The sequence below is a fragment of the Tauraco erythrolophus genome, chromosome 12, assembly GCF_009769465.1.
Source record: "Tauraco erythrolophus isolate bTauEry1 chromosome 12, bTauEry1.pri, whole genome shotgun sequence".
NCBI lineage: Eukaryota > Metazoa > Chordata > Aves > Musophagiformes > Musophagidae > Tauraco > Tauraco erythrolophus.
This window is the reverse complement of record NC_141476.1, coordinates 7,112,818-7,138,376: the sequence shown is the minus strand read 5'-3', so window position 1 is coordinate 7,138,376 and position 25,559 is coordinate 7,112,818. Positions and strand designations below refer to the sequence as shown.

At 44.0% G+C, this 25,559-nt stretch overlaps 1 protein-coding gene across 1 annotated transcript in view; it reads left to right on the top strand.

The window, feature by feature from the left end:
* SLC25A26 (solute carrier family 25 member 26) overlaps window positions 1-25,559 on the top strand; it is an 88,194-nt gene that overhangs the window by 60,944 nt on the left and 1,691 nt on the right. The window contains exons 6-9 of the mRNA XM_086619005.1: window positions 1,075-1,119; window positions 12,595-12,664; window positions 20,763-20,827; window positions 22,292-22,365. Coding sequence (XP_086475131.1) covers window positions 1,075-1,119; window positions 12,595-12,664; window positions 20,763-20,827; window positions 22,292-22,365 — 254 coding nt within the window. The remainder of the gene's footprint in view (window positions 1-1,074; window positions 1,120-12,594; window positions 12,665-20,762; window positions 20,828-22,291; window positions 22,366-25,559) is intronic.

Below are 25,559 nucleotides of genomic sequence, written 5' to 3'. Positions count from 1 at the left end.
ATTCTATGACTCTATGACTCCTTCCTCCCAGGGGTCTTGAGATAGATACTCAGGCTGGAGACAGCAAAGGCAGGGTTGGTACCAGAGGTAGATATTGGACAGTGCTTGTCAGAGTGGTGAAGGATATTGGACAGTGCTTGTCAGAGTGGTGGAGGAGGAGGAAGTGCCAGAAGAACTTACTGGAGAGATTGGAGGAGGAAGAAACTGTAAAGGAAGGCATAACCTTGGAAAAGTGATGTTTCTTGTTGTAAAGAATCGCTGTTAACGGTGAAAACTGACTTACTGCACGTTATCCCTGCACAGCCTACAGAGCTGATGGAGTCGTATGTGTGTTTGTTTTTTTCCATGTGTTAAGTAGGCATTTATCAGCGCAAAATCTGTAAAGAAGCTGGAAATGCACAGGCACTGCTGAGGACACATGGCAGCTGGAATGAGCCTAGGAATAGATACAGGCTGTTGTTGGACAGAAGAACCTCTCGTTATAGGTGTTGAGAGGAGAACCACCAAACATCTCCCTTGGGTTTTGGCTGGGTTGTGGTAGCTCCTCAGAACCTGCTTTTAGTTCTCTAGGGAGGTGGTTAATGTGAGATCACCAGGAGATGTTCCGAAAAGTTTCTCTTTGCAGCTGGTGCCCAAACTGCAAAGCCCTGGTTGGAGCACAACTGTTTTCAACTCAGCATTTGTGACGGTGTGTATTGCTGAAGATGTTTTATTTGCCAGGCTGGAGTGTGTTTCTTGAACCATCCTTATGGGTTTCTTGGCCGAGCATCAAGCCAAGAATGTCCCTACACTAGATCATACTGCGTATTGCTCTTCTAGGCCACCCTGGTAACAATACATTAACCTCTCAGCAGGGAATGTGATAAACAAAGTAAAACTGCTTTAGTGAAACCAGTCATTTAATGGCAGCATATATAAAGTGTCCTTAAAGATTTGTAAATGTAGTAAGCTGCAGTTCACTGAGTGAACAATAACTGTTCCTAATTTGGCCAGTTGAGGAACATGCCAACCTAATTTGTTTTTGTAACATTATGTTCTTATTTGTTTTTTTTTTTTCTTTTCCCACCTCTCCAGATTCCTTTCTCACTGGTACAATTTCCCCTCTGGGAGTCCTTAAAGGTAAGTCCTCTTTAATGATACAAATATAAGTTAGACATTTCGCAAAGCCTTTCCACGGTAACTTATCTGACTTGGTTATCACAATTATGGGCACATCCAAGAATCAGGAAGCATGGACCAACCTACCTGTGCATGTGAGCATCGTTTGCCTGAATATCTGAAAAATAACAGGGAACATCTAACCACTGATACGTGGCATGCAGTCTAAATTTTACCCCCCAGCATGCCAGAAGTCTTATCTGCTACCCTAGCTGTTTTTACTGATTAAAGTGGGAGCCATCTTGTGTTGTGGTTCTTTTTTTTTTTTTTTTTTAGCGTTTCACTCAAGGTAACATGCAATTGCAAATGATACAGAGAAAACCGGTTGAGCCTGGATTTGCAGACAGAGAGAGACTCAGTGCATCGCTGGCAATCCTATACGCTCTTTCAAAGGTCACTTAAAGAAGGTGTCAGTTGGATGATATTTTAATGATGCAGTCTTTCAGAATGATGTCCTCTTCTCCCACCCGCGGGTTGCTTTGTTTATCATGGGCAGAGTCTAGATTATTCAGCAGAGTTTGATTCGAAGTAAAGTTGTCTCTGTCCCTCTATTTTTTCCTATAACTCACTGCAAAAGATGAAGGAAAGTCAGGGTTTCTCAGGTGCTTTGAGACCCTAGCTTGGAAGCACAGAAAATTATTGCAGATTGTTAAAAGCATTGTAGCAAAATAGAATATTTACAAGAGAGGAGCTGGAGAGAGGTTAATTTTCTTCTTGTTAAGGGTGCTGGACTTCAGAGAAAGCTTGGCACTGAGACCCAAACTGGGCTGAGGTACTGGGAAGGATGGGTACTGGTGATGATCTTCCTTGCCCCTTGGTGCTTCTACTGAGGGAATGTGTTCTTATGTTCTCCTGGGTCCTTGTGTGCTTGATTGGGACAATAGCTTGTCCTGTCACTGTGTGTCAGTAGCTTGGGTTATTCTGGAAGGACAAGCCCACAGTGTGAACGTTTGCATCTAGAGGCTTCAGGGAGTCAAATATAAAGTGGAGTCCACAGGCAGGAGGAGAGTGAAATACATCAAGAGCTTTCACAGAACTGAGCTGTGTTTTGCAGAAGAATCCGTAGGAACTTCATGAGCTTGATCTGACGCGGTGTCTGGGTATCATCCCATTACACAGGGTAGCTTTGGCTGCCTTATTAGGAATCCGTCTCACTTCCAGTGTCTAGGAATGGCTTTCTGTAAACTCTTCAGCAGCAATACTGGCCTGACCTGCTAATTGTTAGTGCAGAAGCCGTGTTTGGGAGCAAGAGGTAGCAGTGCTTAAAAAGAAAACGTGCAGTGTTCTTGCCAAAACCACGTAAACCAGCAACATCATGTAGCTGTTCTCAAAACGTAAAGTTGTTTTAACTAATGTCCATGTAGCTGTGACAATAAAATGTATTGTTTAGATTGCAGGCTTTAAAGAAGACGGTTTGACTTTAGCTAGCTACAGGAGTGAGTCACTTAGGATGAGACATCATGTTTAATCTTAAGAGGTCAATGCAGATCTGAAGAGAAACAAAACTAGGTTAGTTTGTTCCACGGACCAGTTGCAATATATTCTTCTGACCGTGGTATCAAGAGTGGAAAATGGCAAAAATCAGTCTTGCATGCTCCAGTCACTTTGGCTCAGCACGTGTAGAGAGCTCAAGGTTTGTCACATCAAAGCCAGGCAGTGAAAGCAAAATATGTTTTGTTTATCCGAATGAAGCTCTTAAAAAAAAAAAATTACCCTGACAGTGCAACAAAGGAGAAAAACCATAATGGTCCCATCAACAGGCTGGATGTGGCCAGTAGCATCAATAGGATAGGCCCAGGCTAGGGCTTTTCACGGTGCATGAAGAGACCTTGATTAAAAGGTAGGAGTGCAAAGGAGAAGACCCAAATGGTGTGCAGCCTGAACACAGCAGAATTTACCAAGCTGTTGGTTGGATAATGTCTGAGGGACTTTCCGCACTGTATTGATGGGATTACTTGACAAAGTAAATGCGGGAGCAGTTGTGTGTGGATCATCTCACAGAGAACAGAACAAGCGCTGTGGCTGTGTCATTTTTAAAACCATTAGTACAAAGTTACATGAATTGATGGATGATAGGCTGTTTTTTAATTCCCTGAACAAGCTAATCACCATAAAAATGAGGAAAAATATCTTTCCACTGTAAAGGACAGCTAGTGAGACACAGGGAAGAAGAGTTTCCTGTTCCTTCACATATGCACTGGCTGAAGCCAGCAGCAGGGTGTTAAGCCTAAAGAAGCCTGATAAAGGCTTGTCATAGGCAGCAAATCAGGTATTTCTAAATCCCGTTTTCGCTCTCTGCTTTGCTCCAAGCTGCTGTGGTTTTTCTTTATGCTTCCAGCAGGCTTTAGTCACATAGTTTACATGCACAGTTTTCTTCTGTCTGTGAATGTAGACCAGCTGTCCTGTCCTGTGTGTGAGTAAATTTGAGTATCATGCACTAAACTAAGTTAGAAGAGAGAATATCGTATAGATTAAAGTTACTTAGACTGTGTGTGCTGAAAAAGGGGGTATTGCAGAGATTAGCAAGGAATAGACACTGCTTCAAATACTGCCTTTATTTCCAGTTACTCAGGTGAACACATAATTTAGAAACAGTCAACAGACTAATTTCTTAGATCACAATGACTCAAGAAACAATAATAAAGAAATGATGGTGATTTTAATAAAAAAGAAAGCTCTTTTTTTTTTTTTGAATGTGCGCATGCTTAATATTTCATGCTTAATGTCCCCTCCCTTTCCAATTCTGCGTTTTTCCATATTTTGATTTAGGCACAGATTGTTGATACAAACGAAAGGGGAGAAGGAAACTGTGCTATGATGTATCGGATTTCAGGACAGATATTGTTTTCTCTACTAGCATGAGTTAGTGTAGTACTTCTGTCTTTTTAGCCCTAGCCTTACAGCTGAAACAATTTTGAAGGCTTCTCAGAGCTCAGGAAAAGAAAGGACATTTCAAATTTTATTCACTCTCTGCTATACCAACCCTTGGAGGAGCACCATGGCTGATTACCACTGTGGCAGTTTGATCAGGTTTAGGTTTCTTTAGGTGGGGCTGATCCCATCTCAAAGCCAGCTGGCCATGAAGAAAGGCAGCAGAACATAGTTGTGGTGTGCTTCCCACATGCCAGCTGAGCACACTGCCTTCTGTATTAGTTCAAGTTGTGGAATAATGTTGTAAGATACAGTCCCCCTTGTATGCTGCCCTGGAATTTCCAGGGTGCCTCTGTAACTTGCTTTGGAAATACTATATATGTGTTCTTCATTGTGGGAATTTCAGATTACAGGGTCTGTGTATTTGGCATGAAATTGTGGTGGGTTACAGGGAGTCTGGGGCAGCTCCCTCGCTTTCACCCTGCTGCCAGGGGTGTGATCTCCAGCCGGAGGACTGTAGCACTGTGGAGTTCACCCCTTCTGTGTGATCTTCTGTTCTGCTCTGTTCAGGTGTTTTATCAAGCACTTCTAATCATCATATCTAAGTACCTACCAAGAGCACATAAATGATTTATCATTTGTTTCGTGTTGTGTTTTAATCCATAATTTTTCTATTTTAGACTTAACTGAGGAAAAAAAACCCAACAACTTTAATTTCTGCATCAGGTTTTTTTCAACAAAGTGAAGTTTAAAAAAAAAAAACAACCCACATCACAAAATCAAGAGCCTCTGGTTAGGTTTGAGTCCAGAAACATCTTGTCAAAAATGCCTGCTTCTTATGTCTGAGTGGAAACGGTCAGCTCCCTCAGAGAACAACGCTGTGCGTAAGATAAACCCGTCTCAGGTGAAGCAAGACTCAGTCCTCTTGGGTTTTATATTTCTGCATGTTGGCTGCACTTCAGAGCCTCTGAGAGTTACTCCAACGCAGCTGTACGTGGAGAATGCTCTCTTTATAGACCAAATGTATTGTATGTCTGCAGAAAAGGGTCTAGTAGCCAGTGAGAAGGGAAGGAACAGGCAGGACAGGAAGGCACAGGTTTCAAATAAGTAGACTTGAAAAATACAGAGGTTTTTTTGTTTGGTTGGGTAGTTTTTTAAGGAGAAGAAACAAACCTACTATCCTGGGAATCTTTTGTCTTTTTCATTATACACGCTCGATTCTGAGATGAGACATGTGGATGTTGCTAAGACTTTATAACATCAGGGTCAGTTTGGCTTCACCCTGCAGACCATGTGTGCCAGTGGGTCCTACTCTTGCACACGCAGCCTCTCTGGGAGGGCTGGCACAGACTGCGCTGCTCCACTGGCCCAGGACCTGCAAAGAAAGATAAAAATCTTGGACTGACCATGCTCAAGGTGATGTTCTGGCTCTTCTGGCACTCGATGGGACTAGGATTTCCCTCTTTGTCTCAGTGCTGGGCAAAACTTAGAGCTCTTAGACTTTCTGTAGCTGTAGTAAGCCCATGTGGTTTTTGTATCACTGGCTTTAGCAATAAAATGATTTAATCAAATCTGTAAGTCTCACAAATTAACAAGTGTTTTACTTGGGGAGAAGTGTTTGGTTGGACCTTCAGAGACAATCACTAGAGAAAGGGGGCCGAGCTACATGGGCAGGTCTCTCTTGTGGGATTTTGAAATGACTATGGTGGCATGTGATAGTGGTGTAAGATGCTGAACAAACAGAGGAATGCTTTGGTGGCTTCGGGAGAAGAGAATGGTTTGAAGAGTACACACAGGCACATTTCCACCCTGTGAAATAAGTGGGGCCTCACAGTAAAAAGAATGGGGAGAATCCGGCCATTCCCCTGTGAGGCTGAGCAATAGCTCAGGTTGGCTGGGTCAGAACAGAAGTTCCCCATGTTGTTCCTAAACTGGTTTCTGCCCACTTCATCGAGAGCACAGCTGGGGTTGGACTTACACTTCTGTAGGTCCCTTGCTTTCTGTCCAGGTTCAGCTGCCACGCCAGGCACAAGGCACTTGTATGGAGAGGAACAGCACTTGGGAAATCTGCTGGTGACTGGACTATAGATCTATATGAAGGCATTGGCACGTGTACGCGTTTGCTTGGTTCTGCTGGTTCCCCTCTCCAGAAAGCTCAGCTGCTCGGGGCTGGTATAGGCCACATAGGATATGAGCAAGTCTGGTTTGAGGGTGGGATCAGTCTTGCTTGTAGTTCTCAATGCAGATATACCTTGGAGCTATACCTTGAAGCATGCTGTGCAAAGACTGCTTGGTGGGTTTCCATGAAGGCTGAGGACTCTAATCTTGGTTGGAGCTCATTGCACCTGATTTTTAAAGTTAATAAGAACGAAAAGTTTACTGAATGCTTCTGCCCAGGCAGCTGGGGTTCTCAGCAGTAACACGTGTTTATAACTCCACCATTGAAACAATAAACCACATGCTATTTCCCTCCTAAAATTTACAATCAAATCTGTTGCTGTTTAACAGGGTAAGTAGAAAATAGAGGAATGTAACCAAACTGGGCCTAAAATGGCTTTCCCTGCTCTATAGGTAGGTGACAGCTTTCCTATTTTCTTGGAGAAGCAGTCTAGTATTTCTTTTCTGCTGTGCTCAGCTGCATATGAGTCAAGAGTAAATGAAACCCAGGCCCACCTTTAAACCCATTTCCTTGCAGGCAGTGTAGTAAGTGTTCTACCATACCTTGCTCCCTCTTTGAGTAACGATCGGGCTGATTTAGGGATTAAGTCCTAATCGTTAAATAACACTAACGTGTCTGCCATTTGCTTAGGTGCTGTATCAGGAAAAGAGATTTCCATGGCGGTGTTTCAAGGCGTGATGTAACTTGCAGCCAATGCGACGTGTGCATGCCATTAGCATAACGGCTGCATTTTTCTCACAAAAGAACAATGTACCCAACAGCTGTTCAGCAAACAGCCCTGCTTTATTAGTGTCACAATAAGTGTCATTCACACAGCCTTGAAGCACAGTCGAAGGAATGCTGTACGCCATCTGCACCAAAGAGAAAGAAACAAATGCAATCCTTGCTCAGAGCAGTGCAGACACATTTGAGAAAGTCAGATGGTCTTGGGTCATCAATGCAGCATTTGAAACGGCAGAAGTAAAACAGACTCGGCAGAAGTAAAACAGACTCGCACAGTCTGTAGATACAGAGCCAGATTGTGATGCTCTTGGTCATGCCTAGACCACAAGCGGTTCTCCAGAAGTTGCTGAGGTTGCCAGTGACATCTGGGGACGGTGGGCAGAGTATAGAAGTAATCATTGTGAAGGACACACCATTTGATTCGGACACTTGCTTCTTGCTGAAGAACCTTAAAAGACTCATGTAATTCTTCCACGTAATTTATTCACACAAGCCCGCATGAAGCACAGATTTATTAGCATGTAGCAGCAGTGCAGATGCTTAAGGAAAGCCATCCTAACTTCAAAGTGATTTTTCAGAAGTCCGTTGTGCTCCCCAGACACATATACGGCCCTTCGTGCCATGGAAACTGGCTGTAGCTGGCATATTATGTTCTGCCTTGCCATGGGAACGCTGTTTCGAAGACATTTTCTTTAACCAGGCTTTTAGCACATCCATTTTGATTTACATCCAAATGGGTCACAGACATCAATGCAGTATTATATGGAGAGAAAAAGAGAATGAAATGCTTTTAACATGAAAAATATGCTGTTGCATGTAGCTAACTTTTGTTCTCTTTCTCTGAATTTATCTAGGATTTGGGTGAGTTTAATTCTAGGGCCAAGTTTGGTACTGGCATAAGTGAGCAGCACAATTCCATTAGTGCGAATGGAGTCTCAACATTTATGTCAACAGTTATCTTAGATCATTGAATTTTTCCTATGTTTGGGTTTGCATGTTTCCTGCAAGATAATATATACATATACTGCACATATGCTGCACACATGCACATAAAAATTCACTGGGGAGGACATTTGGCTCTATACTTTCTGACTTTATGTATAGAAATTGCAATCAGCTTATGAATTTCTTGCTTCTCCTGTAGCTAATGTGCCATGCATCTGTAAGGATCAGCCATGCAGAATGCCATGTTGCAAGTAAAATACCCAATAGCAAAGGCAAGCGTGAAAATTGCTTTTCTTTCCTCAGTCTGCAGGACTGCACATGCACACGAATCCACGTTGATTGATTCAGAGAGATTTTTCTCCCCTGTGTTGTCATGAAGCTGAACGCTGCCTTGAACAGAGGGGTGTGTAGAAACACTACAGATGCTTATCGTTGCAGTGAATTGTAATATTTACTCAGCTGCAGGCCTCCAGTTTAGTGTATGCCATGATGTGTGCCTGCCTTTTGGTACCTGAAGAATAGCAAGGCCAAGGCAGAGATGTCTCATTCTCTCCTATGCTTCCTGCAATGTTTTGGGGTGTTGGTCTGGTCATCAGGTTTGAGAGAGATGCGAGTGTTGCACTTTCCCAGGATCACCATAGCTTAAGAGTCCTGAATATAGACCAAGACCCAACTGTGTTGGGAGCACAAAGCTGACAGATGATCTCTGCCCCAAGCTTTTACCACAAGCATATGGCAAAGGTGACATGCCTGCACAGGTAAGGAGTTGTGTGAACTAGTCAAAGGTTGTTGGCCATCTGGGGGCCAGGTGTGCTCAGCACATGATAAGCCCACGTTTGTGGGCACCATATACTTCCCCCTTATATTTAAAGGCGGTGGTAATATTTTCTTTTTTGTTTGGTTGGGTTTTTTTAGATTGAAAGGCCTTTGGTATATCCTAAGAGTGACTTTTCCAATAAACCTTCTGCCCAGCAAAATGAGGTGTCTTTATAATCCCAGTATAAAAAGAGCTCAATAACGTTTGTGGTGAGAAGTAGAGGACACTGGCCTATGGGACAATATGAAATGGGATTGTTAGGAAGAAAAGTAGAGCTCTGCCCGCATATAAAACTTGACCCCTCTCTACGAACATTATCCTTGTGAATAATTGAAAATCTGCATTCAGGCTTCCCACTGTGTCCCATCCCTTGAGGATACACCCGTTGTATTGCTTTATATGGTGCAGCAACGCACAGCAAGATTTACATATATATCACATAAAAGTGTTTACAAAAAAAATTAGCATGTGATTGAGCTGGGAAGCTGCAGAGGGCCCCAATTGTATGAGTTTCCATGCACTTCAGCCAGAAGATTTATTTCCAATTTGTTATTCATAAGGGAAGAGCGAGAGATTGGGATGGGGTCCTTTGAAGTGGAAAACAAAGTCTTCTATTCAGCCGTCAGCTTAATAGAATACACATGACACAGGCTTGGCATGGCGGCCGCTTTCATGTCATGTGCTCCTTGTCATTTTGCTTTCCTAGGCTTTGAATGCTAGTGGGAATGGGTATTGCCCTGAAAAAGTCTCGTTATCTCCTGCTGCCTTCTGCAGGAGGAGCACAGTGTGAGCAGGTAGGAGCCATTTGGTGGTGGTTGGTGGGGAAACCAGGCCGATCCAATTGTTGTCGTTGTGTTGCTCCTAATTCCTGGTTTATATTGAAAGAGCATGTGTAGGAAAAGCAGCATAATTGCAGGGCTTCTGCAGGCGCTTCTGCCTGTTTGCAGGCTCCAAGCAGGGAGCAGTGACCCACGGGCTCTGAGCCTGCCTCTGACATCCATCTTCTGCAGCACCTGAGCTCTCTTCTTTATCCCCCTGAGTGGAAGTGACTGAGGGAAGGCTATTCTGAATTTGTGCAGCATTTGGGATGGTGGAGCGTGATCTAGACACTGTATCACTGCAAATGACCAGTGATTCTGTCCCAAGTCAATGTTTTGAGGATATATGTATAAAGAATGTGGCCCTGGTTTTGCAGTGATGATGTTGTTATCGATATCTACAAGCCTCTGATAGCTTCTGTGCTTTTCCCTCTATAGGTAGCATTAAAACCATGCTTAGTGCAGCACAAAGGCGAGTGTTTTTGAAGAGCTTACAAGCCCAACTTACTGCAAAGCCCTGTCAATTAGTGCGTCCGTGGGCTATGAGAGAAAACACATGTGACCTTCAGCACATCAGCTTGGCCCTCAGTGTGAGTGTGGTTAGAAGGAATTTGGACGAGAGTCCTGCCAGTCCTCTTGGCCCTGTGACACTTGCTCCTCTCGGCTTCCTCCAGGATGATGTCCTCATGCCTTGCTTCTCTCTTGCTCTTCTGCATGTTCAGGTTTGGAGCTCTGGGTGAATCACCGAAATCAGAGATGGAAAGAAATGTGTGAAGTCATCTCATCCTGCCCTTGCCAATGCAGTTATTCCCCACAGTACAGTCTTGAGTGCCTTCCCCAGTCTATTTTTAAATGACTCAAAGGAGAGGGCTTTCCTCTCCTCCCTGGGGAGACTGGCTCCGCTGTTTGGTAGACCTCACTGTTGGGGAATTTTCTTCCTGTTCTCCAGCCTCAATTCTCCTTTTCCTTAATTCGATTGAACTGTTCTGGCTCCACCCTTCTAAACAATTTTCCGTATTGCATGACTGTTGCAAATACCTGTTGTCAATTTGCAGGCATAACGGATGGGAATTCATTCCCGTTTGCCTTGCTTGGCAAAGGCTCTTTGTGCAGAACTGTGCTGGGAAGCCAAGCTTTATCAGAAACTAGATTTCAGAGCTACATGCCAACAAATAAAATGACCTTTTCCTACTTCTTTGGACAATGCCGTTATCCTAAAACCCCAGCATGACTGAGAATTGGCTGGGCTTCTGGCAAAGCCATGAACATCTGTATTAATGTGCTGGTTTTCCTTGGAGTCCTTGGGCAGATATTCCATAGTGCTTTTTGCATGATAGAAGTTACTGCTCTGAGTTCTGGGGTTTAGCTGTAGATTTATACACATTTGGAGAACATTTAATTAAAAAAATACAGTCATTCTGTTTTTATCAAGTGACTCCAGCAGCTGGATTTCTAAACCCTGACTTTCAATTTGGGATTTCTTAAGCACCTGAAGTGTTTTGAAAATAGGTTTTGAAGGTGGGATTTAGGCTTTGATGATACCTAGATGCTTTGGAGCGTAGCACCCTTTGTCTTAAGGGGTGTGTGTCCTTCATCCAGCAGAACCGACTGGCAAGAAAACTGCGTGTCCAAGTTTCTCCAGAAAAGCATCAAATGGGTTTGAAGAATTATGAATCCCTATTTATTTATTTATAATATGAAAATCAGTTTCTGCTGTGGGTGACAGCAGAATAGAAGCCCATACTGAAAACACCAGGAAAAGAATGGCTAGCATTAAAGAGACAGAAATCCCTTTAGTGCTTTCGTACAGCAGAGCGTCAGCTATTCAGCTATGGCAGGATACCAAAGAACACTGTGGCTGGCCATTGTTGCTCGAACAGTTTGATTTTTAAAACATTCAACTGGAATATAACCACCAGCCAAGTTGGAAGAAGCGAGTCACAAGGACAGTGTGTTAAACGAAGAGTCAGCAAAGGAGGGAAGCGGGTTCTCGTGCCCCAGTGGAAAGTGGCTGTACTGTGGACCAGCAGCCCGCGAGCAATATCAGCCTCGTGCAACTATTGGATTACTTTTCAGAAAATTTTATAGTATGGAAGTAATATGGCTTTAAAAAGAATGAGATAGCACCACAGCTATAAAACAAAATTACCAATTTCTCCATGGTAGGCCTCAGAAGGGTCATGGATCCCATCCGTTTTTGCTCAGCGATGGTCCTCACATCATAAACCAGAAGCCTGTCCTCCAGAGAACTTCCATTGTTAAGCCTTTCAGGAGATGGGAAAGGGGTGATGGAGCATGGTGGAGGAGGAGAGAGCAAGGTGACCGTATCCAGCATAAAAAATACCATCCCAGCACACCTCGGCCTTTGCTGCTGATACCGATCTGACTTATCGAATTGTTTGGTGTGGTTCTCGATACGTGTTTTTGAGAAAGCGCTGTTCTTGGTGGTGTTTTCAGACGTGTGTGTTTAAATGGAGCGGAGCATGGTGTGTGGGAGCAGTGGAGAGGAGAAGGGTGTGTGGTCCCTAATGACGCCAAGTGAAAAACAGAGACACACCTGCTTTGGGATGTAATGGGAGCGATAAGAGTAATTTCTTAACGATGGGGTTTTTTCGGGAGTGTGAGGGGAAGGGTTGGTTTCAGAAACGTCGGGGGCCAAACAGGACTTCTGTCTCTCTGTGCTGGGGACCGTTCATTTTAAATGGTATATCTGGGCTGAACTGATATTGGTTCTTGCATTCCGCTCCCCTGCTCAGTGTTTTGCTTTGCTCTGTTTTATCTGCCAAAAAGAAAATAAATTCACAAAATATTTGCAAAGTTGCATGGCCGCAGGCTTAAATACATACATATGAAATCCCTGAAAGCAATTTGCTTCGAGCCCTTCTCAGTTCCAGGCATCTTTCTCACTCCATCTGCTTGTTCAAGTACACAAGTTCCTTGGGAAAAATCACTTATTACATCACTGAAAAATGCCACAAAAATAGCTTTTCACTTAAGTTCCCATCCTCAGAGTTAACTCGCATGGGGATCAGATAGATTCAAACATTTAATAACTTTTTATTTTCCTTTCTCTTTAAACACAGGATCTCTGGTCATGGAAGCAGGGTCACGTGGTGGATTCTTGGCAGTCAGCAGTCTGCGGAGCTTTTGCAGGTGCAAAGGATTATATGTTATACTGGGAAAGACTAAAGAAGAAAGGGAAAAATGTGCAAATCTATTAAGTATAGCAGAACAACATTCCTTTGTAATTCAAGTTTGTTTAGAAGAAAATGGATCCAGCTGTTGTTTGGAAACAGGAAAGTCAGCAAAGGAAAGAGAAGGGGAAAAAAAAAAAAAGACTCAGGGTGTCTGTTTGAAAGACAACCAATTTGTTTTTGACAAATTTCGGTTATTTAAAAACCAGGGGCCTGTCAGTCAGGCTTTGCGATTATTTCAAAGTTGATTTGTAAAATCCTCGTCCAGGAGAAACTTTGCTTGGGTGGGGGTTTGTGCAGCTGTCTGCTCAGAGCACTTCCCCAGGGGCTGCGAGGATTGCAGCGGGAGCCCATGATTCACCATTCATGTGACAGCTCTGACAGCCAGTAGATTAACTGGAGTCAGGAGAGCAGAGGCGCACTGCACAGCCCCCAGGCAAACGGAGGACAAAACATCTGGGCAATCTCCATACCCTAGAACAAGAATAAAGAGTGGCAGAATACAATACTGCACTATTTATTACCAAACAAGCCAGAAGTTAATTGAATTCTTCAGTAGGCTCCTCGCTTGATTTTAGCCTACTGTGGTTGTTTCCAAAAAAAAAAAAAGAGGAAAAAAAAAATCAATTAATGACTCATCAGTATAGTTGACAAGTTTGAGGGAGGAGAGATTCAACTGTCTTAACAGAAAAAACAGATTAGTAGTTAAGAGATGGATAGCCAGAACTTTTCCCCAAGGAGCTAAAATACATTTTGAGATTCCAAACCAGTAACAGAATATGTGGAAAAAATAAATCCTGTTTAAAAAGAAATTATAGCATTTCTTGAAATAGAGATTATCAAAAGCAAAGCTTGTTCTTTGAGGACTTACAAAATCAGAGCCATTGCGTCATATGTAATTTTTTTAAAATAAACTCTGTTAGGGGAATTGAAGTATTAATAGCAGCAGAATTCCAGCAGAGACTAAGGATTCATTTTGGTGGGCACTGTAACTGCATGACTGAGAGGAAGTGCGTGGCTGTGACTGCACACAGTTCAGTAGATTGGGCACAGGAGCTGTGAGGGAATGGTTTGAGAAGAATTGATTCCATTTTGGGGCAGAGGGGATATTTTAGATGAACTCTTGTGGTCTTGTCCAGCTGTATTTTCTATGTTTAGATGATGGGAAGAGAGTTTTATTCTGCTTAAAATTTGGTCTACTGTTGGGTTTGATACTGACTTCATCAAGTCTGTGCAAACAAAATCAGTGATTGAAACAGATTGTTTATTTTTGTTTTGAAACAAAACAAGCTATCAGACTAAAAATGCTTTAAAATGCAGTCTATATGTCTGCAGGTGTGAGATGGGATCATTAATTTAGCTCTGTTGATTTCTTTACAGTCATATTGATACAAAAACTGCGTTCAGGCATGTTCAGAGAGCTGGAAAGGTTATCTGATTTACCCAAGGCCTTCCATAGTAATTTCCCGAAGTCCAATTTTGTGCCTCAATTGGAAATCTAGCCCAGTGCCTCCACTTTCTTCTCTGTATGTCTTGATTCTGACCAGTTCTGCTTGGACTTGCTACTACTTGATGAATGTTCTGTAGCATCTGCTTGCCTTCTAGCAGAAATATTGCCAAGGAGCTTCCAGAGGCACGGTCGTGCATGAACGCTTCACTGCCCTTGGGCAAGATGCTGGGAAGACCTAACCCTCTGTGCTGGAGGACACACCGGGTCCTGGAGCAGCACAGAGACTTCCAGGTCCATGGTGGTGGTAGAATGAGACAGTTCAGCCCAGCTGTCTCCATAGGCTTTGTTCCCCAAGCACACATCTTTGCAGAACTGGAGTCCTACTTTGTAGATGGTGTTGTAACGGGGGATTATATATATTCTCTGGGTCATCCTCGCAGCTTCGCTTCCTCCAGCCTGATTTTTCATCTTCATTGTTTCTTTTCTTTCCACTAGCAGTATTTTAAACTGCCTCTGTCATGTCTCCTTTGAGGACCTGCTTCAAAACTCACGAGGTTAAACTGGTTTTGGATAGGAACTTTACTCTTCCGTCTCCATTGCCTCCCTCTGCAGACATGTAACCGGCAGGCCCTGTATTGATCTAATCCGATACCACATCCATTCTGTTTCTGTGAAAATATTTAGCCTTTTTGCTCGATAGAGGCAGTGGAAAAACAATTTCCTGCTTTCTGAAGAATGGATTCCACAGTTAAAAATTATTAACTACCTACATATAGCTTCAAATGAGAGAGGAAAAACCAGACCAGTCTCTTTTTCCCTTTCCACCTCAAAACAAAAAAAATCAAAACCCTACCAGTACCCTGACTAAAATAAGATGGATGTGTGCATCCGAGGATTTAACATTATCATTTTATAAGCCTTAAAACGAGAAGATTATCAAAAAAACTGCCTTTAAACGCAGAGATGCTGTCAAATGCCACCATGGTAGTAGTGGGGTGGTGAAATCACACAGACATGCTTTTCTCCTGTGTTCTTTGCTTGAATTCAATACTTTCTAAAAATATGTTAGAGGTCCTGAGGGGCAGGGTAATAAGCTGAAACAAACTGAAAGAAAAGTCCTGTTTGGCTTCCCTTTATGGTGCACACACACAAACGTGTGTGTCTGCGTGTGTTGGTTAGTTCCTCGCTAAATCGTAATTGATTATTTGGCGAAGACAGAGCAAAGAGCAACAATATATTGAATTCCATCCCCAGTGCCTGTGAAATGGCAGCAATTTTGGCCAGAGTGCAGTGAGAGGCCTGACTCTTCCTTGTTGAGCGCACGTGTGAGATGTATGTATGCGATCCATGGGCTTTTTATAGAAGCGTAATAGGCAGGAGCATAAATATCAGAGAATTGGAATCCTCTCTGAATCATCTGTTAATAATTTCATCCCTGGAGGCCTCGTCCAGCTTTATCATCATCTCTGGTGTCTTAACTAGAGAAGATGTTTGGAGCAGTCAGGGAGTGAGAGAAGGTGATATCTGAGCAGCCAGTAGGGAGGAACCCAAGGGCAGATCTACATGATATTGTAAGCCTGAGGTTGCATTTGAACCAAACCTTGCCTCATGTTTGAGCTATTTGGCCACCAGCCTGGATTTGGGCACAGGCTTTGGCAGGCTGGAGGCAGAGGAGGGAAGCATGTCCCCGTGCTGTGAACAGGCCAGGCATGATTGTGGTTGCACTCTACGCTTGAATCTTTTCTGGACTTACGCTGCCTGGCTGGGCCACTGCACCCCAGCCCTGAACCGTACCAGGACGGGCTGTCCCAGAAGAGCTTCTGGGTGGGTTTCATGTGTTCTCCATGGAAGTGGACCAGTGGCAAGGAAATCCTGTCATGGGGCATTGGCTGTTGGGAAAGCAAAGTACTCTCCTGGAGCAGTGAGGTGATCTCCAGCTTGTCAAAGAACCTGAGTGTCCGTTTGTGCAATTGGAAATCGTCTCTGTTAAAGATGCCTTCTTTCTCCCTACCGTAAAAGAAGTGTGACTTAACATTAATAGTTAATGCTCTGTGGTGACAAAGTCACTGAGAATGGAGGTGCAAGTCTGGTGATAATAAAGCACTAACGAGAGCTTTTTGCACGTTAACAGGGAAGACTTCCTGTCACTTTTGCTTTGATGTAATTGACTCTGACAAGATTACACACTGTGTCTAAAACCTCTTTAACTCTATAGCGCTGAATAAATTTTTGAGTAGTTCTCAAGATTTCACTGCAGGGTCTGCTTGGACCATGCTTCCAAGCCTGAATTGGTTAAATTGCTGGAGGAGCAGTGCTTTGCCTCTTGGTATTTCTGCCGAAATGCAAAGAGATTCTTGGGTGACTTTGCTCTACCGTTGGCAGGTATGGTTCCCACAGTGATAAAGGACCAGAATAAACTTCCTTTTAAAAAAAAATAATGTAATATCAATAAAATAAAAATTCAAATAAAAATTGATGTATTGAAGAGTTCTGAAAAAAAAATTTGTGAACTTGGAAATCAGTCAGCGTAAGAGGATGCTGTGAGGTTTAGTACTGGACCAGTGTGACTCAGTTTTTCAACCCAGATTTGAGATTCAATCCTGAATCAGTCCTGTGTGACCTTCAGATGTCAGTACAGAAAATAGTAATGAACACAGGCAATAATACAGCTCAGCCTGGGTTTTTTTTCTTTTCCTCAGGTGGGCTAATTCACACAAGGACATTAGTCAAGCACAAGTTCCTGTGTCTTGAAACGAGCTTGACCTATTGAACTGGGCTGATGTTGCAGAAGAGAGTGCCAGGAACCTGGCCAGGTGACAGAAACACAGAATCAGGAGGAGCCCCTGTGATGGCTAGAAGGTTTCCCTGGACCCTTTTAAAAAAGATAAGAAGTTAAAATTGCACAGAAAACAAAGATACAGGATCTGAAGAAGAACTTGTGTTCCTTCCTTCACAGGATCTTATTTGAGGAGTGTGTCAAAGAACCTGTGAAACGTTTTCCTATAGCAGCTACAGCAAATTCTGCAGGCAGCCACCTTACTGTGAGGACCTAGAGTTACGTATTGTTCTCAGGTGAAGTATTTCACTCTGTTCTGATGCTTCTCAATTTTTAGTTGCTTATGATAGCTAAAAAGGGTAGGAAACGCCAGCAGGAACCTAGGGGAATGTCTTCAGTTTTCAAGACTTTTTATTCTTATTGCCAAATGAAGGTAGATCATTCTCTGCAGATGTCTGTCACTAGCGCTTCCATCAAAAAACGGTCGCTGGGAAAGTGTGAGTAGCAGAGGGATTTTCTGCTTAACACTCTGAGCTTGGTAACGTTTAGCTGCTCAGCTGACGTGTGAATATACAATGTCCATTGTAACTTCTTGGGAGACAGGTAATGAATTTTCCACTACTGCGTGAAGTTTTATTTTCCCAATAGAGGAGTTTGTGACTCTGCTAGAAGTATTAACAAGCCGAGAGGCTTCACCCATGTGAAAATCCATCTTTATGCCTACTTGCTGAGCCCAAGTGATTACCAGATCCTTCTAGGGCAAGGGAGAAAGGAGCCTTCTCCAGGAGTGAGTTGGTGAGGTTGTCTGTCTGGGTGCAGGCTGCATGCAAAGGTGCCTAATAAGGCAGCTCTGCAGAGAAGCTGGAAAGATTAGGAGCGTAAGGTTGGATGTGTTTGGGCCTTTCTTGCCCACCTGATACTTTGATACCTGCTCTTCCTGGTTTCTGACTGCTTGAGCAGACTCCAGCTTTACATGGCAGTTCTTGGAGAATTCAGTGACAGCAGGAATAGACTAAAGGAGTGATTTAAAGATCTGTTGGACTTAACTGTGTATTAGGCAGTGCAGTGCACAGCCCTCCTCTTTTGAATGAGTAGACTCTGGCTGTTCTATTTTGTATCTGTTGTATTAATCTTATGATTGGAAACAGTCATGTTTTAAGGTCCTTTACCCACCCAGAGTAGGTGGGACTGAGCAGTACCTCACTAGTGCTGTAATCTGTTCTTGGATACCTGTGTACTAACATTGAAGAGAGAGGTGTCTCTAAAATTACCTTGGACATTTAGGGTTAAGGCTGGAGCAAATTCATTTTATCAGACTCAGTGCCTTCAATAAAATGCAGTTCCCAACAAATACTAGCTTTAATCTTGTGGTTTTGTCAAGCATATACAAACTTGCATTTAATTTAGCCGCTATCCTGCTGCTTGTTGTGCTTATGAAGCATTTTATTGTTGCTGTTGTCATTCCTAATTGATTGGTAAATCTGTACCAAATACTTCCCAGTGATGGAAAAAGAAACATTGAAACATTAATAACAAAAGAGTCTGAAAGATCCAGATGTTAGCTGGTGAAAAAATGAAGCCCAATCAGCCTCGATTAAACCTTACAGATAAGAATTTGGGAACACTCTATCAGGATAAATCGTGTTTGTTCTAATCACGCTGTCATCCAGGATTGAAGCTCCTGCCAATAAGAAACTGTTAGGAACAAATACATAAAAAAATTACCCGGATCCAATAAGGGAAATAAGTTAGTCTGACTCAAATGTTACCATCAGCTATATAGCTGAGTGATGCATCGAAATCTTTTTGCTTGATACAGGCGTGACAGCCATGTGGTTCACTGTTTAATTTTATCTTGGTCTGTGGGCAAAAGGAAGGACTTCTACATCCAAACTTGTAACGCCACTATTTTCCATGGAGATTATTTTTACTGTTCTAAAAATACATCGCTGACATGAGTACCAAAGTTTCTATCCGACCATTCTCTCAAAGCCTTTGGGTCACTTACTCAAAAACTGGCTCACAATAAAAAGATTTGTGACCTTAAAGAAGGTCCAAGAAGGGGCTGGAATTTGGTTTAACTTGCTCATAGTTTCTGCTTTAGCTTTTTGAATACAACCCATATTTCTGCTTTTTAGTGAGGTATCACTGCTAGAAAGCTTCCGGCTGAGCGAACCAGCTGGGCTGAGCTTACGTGAGCAGAAGCTGCTGCTCAACCAGGCATTTGGGGCTGTTGGCTAACTCAGCTTGCCTGCTCTTCTTGTTTGAGATCCAAGGGACTGCACATGTGCCTTACTGCATCTCCTGAGCTGTCATGGGACATTCCTTAATTAACTGTAAGAAGGCAAACGTGAGGTGCCAGCTGGCCCAGCCTCCTTTCTGACATAAAGCAGGGGTTTAATATGTTAAATTAAGAGAGAGAGATGCAGGTAAAAACATGAGCCAGTGGGGAGGATGGATTTTTTCATTATTTTACAGATTTTAGAAGAAATACTTTTCCCCTCTCCCATCCCAAGAAAAGAGGGATCAATTTTTCTACATTCCATAAAGCTTGGAACAAAAATAGATTATTTTTAGCTTATTCCCTGGGTACTGTGTGGGCTTCAGTCTTTGAAGTCACTTTGTTCCCTGCTGTAGCAGATACAGGATTTATACAAGCTTAAGAGGAAAAAAACAGGAGGAAGAAGAAAGAGGGATTTCAGAACACGTCTCTCTTTTCTTTCCCCCTTTCTTCCCCTTTCTTTCTTAACTTGCTGCTGGGCTGCTCCTGCATTTTAAAATTTTCCTTCACTTTGGCTTTTCCTCAGCATGAATTACTTGCTTGAAATGCTGTGAACAGAGGAGGGAGAGAGAGATGAGAGTTAATTTTAGGATGGGGAAATAAGGCAAAGGGAATAAGAGCCTGGGAGAAAAAGCAGCAAAGCTGGTCCCTAGGTAGCATGAGAGGCCAGGCTGTAGCCACAGGGTTAAAATATGGAGACAGACACACATGCATTTGTGAGTGAGACATGCAGATGGATAAGCTGAAGATTTCTGGCTTTCAGGAAGAAAGCCACAGCTGAGCTGGCTGCTCCGAGTGAAAGTAATGAGCTCCAAGGGTGAAGTTTGGGAGTGATTAGAGAGAGTAGAAACGCCTGTGAGGAGACGATGGCACTTGTAGCAGCAGACTTCTGGCAATTTTCAAAGACCCTTGGGCAGCTTCATGTTGTTATTTTCCAAAATGGAGGTAATTTCATTTGTTGGAGATGAGCTCCATCCCAAACGCTGCCTTGTCTTTTTCCTTGAAACAGTCCCAGGTCTAATAGTTGGAGTCCAGATCCAGTCTGTCTGTATCCTGTGGATAGCTCTGCCCCTGAAGCCTGTGTATTTCAGATGTAGAGCATCTTTTCTCTCTATCTTTCAAGCATTGGAATGGTCAGAATTAATTCTCAAGACAGAGCACAGAACAATGAGCTCGTTTTCCCATCTCTGCAAATGAGTAAGAGGGTTCTTCCTTCCAAACTTGTCTGTAGATATTGGAAGTAGATTCTGTTATCCGTACGACCTTCGTATGTTCATATATGTACAGAGTCTAAAACAAAGGGATGATAATCTCAATGGGGATGTTTGGATTTACGGTTAACTGGTATAGGGTGGTTTCCTTAAGTCAACACGCAGGAATAAAACACTCTGTGACTTTGGACAAAGGTACCTGGACTCTGGCGTGAGGAAACATGCTGTAGGCATTAATAATGGAGCAGTGTTGACCACAGTCATGGGAATTATAGGCAGTGTGGCATTCATATTGACCCAACAAGGTCTCACTTGTATTTGGTGTTTTAATTTGCTCAGGTGGATTTGCAGCTGCAGTCACCACACCTCTGGATGTAGCGAAGACTAGGATTATGTTGGCAAAGGTAAGAGCAAAGGAGGCCAGCAGGCATGCAGGTGAATGGCTTGGGTAATTCCAGGGTTTCCATATGGTCATTACAGAATGAAATCCAGCACCTGTTAATGATTTCTGCTCTTGTCCTCGAAGGCAGGATTAGATGCAAACAGGTACTGCATGCAGAACTGAAGAACTTGTTGTGTTCCTTTCCTTGAATTGCTCTTGTGGTCTTTTCCCAAAGGAGCCATCTGAGAATCGCTTGTGCTAGATTTCCAGAGTCTCATGCAGTGTCTTTAGGAGAAAATCCTCGCAGAGTCAGATGCCCAAAGTTAAACTTCCCGTCAGGGATTTATTCCTCTCTTTTTTTGATAATTGTTGGGCTTGAGAGAGTGTGTGTGTGTCTTTTCTGAGGAGAGCTTGTTACTGGATTTTCTGTCCTAAAATTTTAAGCCATAGAGATCGTGATGGCTTACATCTGCCAAGCATGGCAAAAGGAAGATTGCTTTCTAAGATCAGTAAATTTAGTAATTAGTTAAATTACTAATAAGTCTAGTTTTCCCATCATCTTGCTGACCCAGAGCAGAGCTCAGCAGCCACGTAGCTAGAAGCCCTCATCAGGCAGATATTCCTAAAGCCTTTCCCTGCCCTGAAAGGAGCTGTTGTGTTGGCAAAGGCCAGGCATCCTGGAATTTCTGTGGATGGTTTTCACCCTGTTGCTCATGTCCCTCAGTACAGGGGTGTTTCTTGTTGATGACATGCACCTCCTCAGCCGAGTCACGCACTTCTGCGCTCACTGTGTTGCTGTGCTGTGTATCTCATTGCTGGGTGTTGTCCCTGCTGCAGCTTCTTTGCCTTTGGATAGTGGTGGTGATAAAACTGTAAGAACTGGATTTTGTTTGTCTGCTGCTGTCCTGAGCAACCAGGTCAGTGTTGGTAAGGGAATGACGGTGCTCTGGGATGTTCTGAGAGCGTTCAAGCAGCATCTTTATATTAGTCATCTCTCACTAACTAGATCACACATGTAATTTAATTGTCTGTAGTCCTGCTGTTTGCTCTCTGTTTTGCTCTCAAGGCAATTTTCACATGCAATACGCTACTTGTGGTTTTTTAAGTAAGTATCAGGTAAATCCTCTTGTAGTGAGCAGCAAAGAAACTCGTTGGTGCTTTGAGAGTGTGTTTTTATTATATTCTTACTCCACTGTCAGCTGCTGGACATAAAGCTGAGTGTAGTGCAGAAAAGACTGGATACCCAGTTCTGAACTAACCAGCTCTGTGACCTTGGAGTGATCATTTTGTTCTTCTGTGCCTCAGTTTCCCTTTCTGCCCTTTGCCTTATTCCTGGAGCCAAGGAGCTTTTGCCTGTGCCTGGGGTAAGGACGTCGTTAGGATGTCTGTAACTCCTGTAAAGTAGCACTAACCAGGGGCAGGGAACTCAGTAAATAACTAAACCTCTCTGCCAACAGTTTCCAATCTCTCTCTCTCTGTGGTGCAGGCTGGTTCCAGCAACGCTAGTGGGAATGTTCTGGCTGCCCTCGGTGGCATCTGGAGGACACAAGGCCTGTCAGGGTAAGGACACTCTGCAGAAGCACGTTTCATCTGTTGTTTCTCTGTTTGTTTTGGGGAGTGGGAGAGGACGGGATGGTCTGCTGATATTTAAATCCTCTCATACAGAACAGACTTTAATTGCTGTACACATGGCCAGGGAGCAGCTGCCAGGTGGCCAGGGACAAGAAGGTCCCGCCAGAGAGGTCTAATGTCCTTGCTTTAGCACTGACTGCGAGTAATGTCCAGGGAAGAGCACACAAATGGGACGTTATTGGGAATTTCTCCATGGTGCAATGTCTAAGCGTAGCTCCAGGCTTCGGAGATGAGGGTGGCTTTGTGTTTAATGGACATTTCTCCATGAATGTGTGCATTTGTGCTTTGTGCCCCTTTAAACTTTGGCCATGTACATCGTGTTGTGGCAGCGAGTGCCACAAATTGATCTTGAGGTGTGTGAATCACCCCTCCTGAGATGTCAGGGAAGGTCAACACAGGAGCCGTGTGTCCCTTATGGACAGTGTTTTCCTCATCCTGACAATTCCCTACTGATTTGAAAACACCAGCAAGTGTTCCTTTGTATTTGCTGTTCTTACTGTACAGTGTGATGGGAGCACAGGATGCCAGTGTGGTGCCAGCAGCAGGGACAAGCTGAAGCAGAAGGACGGGAGCTGTCTGCTCCCTGACTTGTCCTTTGAGCCTCCCGTCAGGTCTGGGCTTGAGCATGTGCCCACTTTGATTTCTCCAGTGAGGCACTTGGTGCAAAAATGTACATTTTCTGAGACAGGCTTGAGTGCCAAGAGTGAGTCTGAGCAGCTGCAGAGCAGCTCTCGGGCTGCTTTCCTCCTGTGACCGGGCTGCAGACATGTTCTGGGCTTTCTGCTGCCTGGTCGGGGAACTCTGGGGTGGTGTCGATCCAGTCTCTTGACTGCCTCGCTTTGCTCATTCCTGAGGTGGAGAATTGCTCTTCTGACCTTGGAGCAGTGTTGTGAACAAAAAGCCCTCTGCTAGGGTTTGTAGAACATTTTGAGGTGTTATGGGCTTATAAATTATTGTTGATTTTTAGACACCTGCTTTATTTACGCCACCTTACTGCCTTTGAACGTGAGTCATACTGGTTATTGGCCACTTGGAGTGAATATATGTCTTAAACAACTCCTCCAGTCTGTGAGGTTCAGCCCCTGCTTCCTTCAGTAGAGCTTATGTCCCACCTGCCCTTGGCCTGGAAGAGAAATGGAGGTTTTTTGGAAGCTTTACTTGAGGCTTTTCACTGTAATCTCTTGTAGGTTTTTTGATCTGCTTGATGTGGCCGATAGTTTCAAGGTGCTGCTTTAACATTTGTAAACTTGCTCAAAGCAGCGGGCACGTCGCGCCTTTGCGGGAGTTTTCTCTTAAACATCTGATCTCTGCTCACCCAACTAATAAAAGTTCAATCCTCTTTCCACACATGTGGGAAATAATTCAAAACAAATTGCAGGAAGTTCCTGAACACCAGTTCCAGGAAGACGTCCGGCTGTGCCCCCCGGCAGCGCTCAGGGATGGGTTGACTCGGATTTGCTTTGAGATGATGAGGTGACCTGGCAGTGGTTGAGTCTCGGGTCCTGCGTAGCTTGGTGGACTCTGAGGCCTGTTTCAAAAGGGGCTGGGAGAAGTGAGGCCACGTCTGCTGCTGATGGCAGTTGAGCTCTGAAGGGTGTGAAGAGGCACGGATTTGGCTGGGGAAATCTCCCCCCAGCACAAAATAAAAATGTGAGTTTGTGTTCTTTTCAGGGTGTTTCAGCAGTGCCCTTTTCTAAACAACCCAGAATTAAACTCTGCCTAAAGATAGTACCCGTGGACTAGGACCAAAGGGAACACAATTCAATGAAACCAAAACAATACGCGATCTGGAGAAAAAGTAACATGTGAAGGAGGCCAAGCTGCGTCAGCTGCGAGGAAAAGGAAGAAAGTCTTGGGAAAAATAAACGCGGAGGCTGCCATGCCTGCTGCCAATTATAAATCTATTAATCAAAAACAATAAAAATGTCGGGCTGTTTTGGCCAGTTGCAACATGAAATGATTTATGGCTCCTCTAATAAATCTCATACTTGAAGAGGAGGAATTCTGAGGGCAGAAAGACACGTTGCTTATTGCCACCTTATTAAAACCAGAGCACAGGGCTCAGCTTCCTGGTCCGCACCTTGTAAATCCCTCTGCTTCACGCCAAGGAATTTTGTATCCCTTTCTGTCCGGGGAGAGCCAGGCCTGTGGCGGGAGGTAGGAAAGGGATGGGGTGAGCGGATCCCTGCGCCTCTCCACTCTTGCCAGCATGGTAGACGAGTCATTCGCATGAAAGCAGGTTTACATCTTGTCCGACCGCTTTTCACACAAGGAGTGGTGGTGTTTGAAAGATGAGGATGGAGCTTCACAGTTTGCTGGTGAGGAGGACGAGGTGGTTTGACTGATAAATCCGATGAGATCATAGAATGGTTTGGGTTGGAAGGGACCTTAAAGATTGTCTAGTTGACTTGTCCTGGCTTGCATGTAGCTGGGGATGGAGCTGGTGATTTGCATTCCTTGGCCGAACTTGCCGGTTGAGGTGGACATGGCACAGTGGGCACTAACCACACCGCTCTCCATTGCTGGATCGTGCCAATGAAAGAGGCGAAAGCAGCCCCTGTGCCCAGGAGCAAATATGGAGGTTTTGTGGCCAAGTACACAGCACCTTTTCCAGCACTGGCCTCCCTCTGCTGTGTCCAGGCACCACAGTGCCTTTTCCAAAGGTTAACTTTAGACAGGAGTCCTGGTTATTCTCTGTTGAGAAAGAATTTGCTTTGTTTTGCGGAGTTGTGGTCCCTCTTGGGACTGTGGGACTGGGTGTATTGCTGGGTTGGGATCCCTGAAATGAAGAGCTGCACCCCGGAGGGCAGGGGATCATGGTGCTGGCAGGTTGAGAGGGCACACGGTGCGGGTTTAACACCTGCAGCCAGGGCTCACCCTGGGATTTAAATGTGATTCCAGGATTTGTGACTCCTGCTGAGCCATTCCTCGCGCGGCTGGGGAGAGCGTGATGTGTCTGTGCCTGAGGGCCTTCGTTTGGTCCTTGCCAGTCACTGACACGCTGTGCACCTATTGCAGCTGTTGGTGGTGAGAAGGCAGTGGTGAAGCCCTCCAGCCCTTGGTGCTGGGTCCGACCAGTAACTGGGAGAGTTGCTTAAAGGGAAAAACCCAGGCAGGGAGAG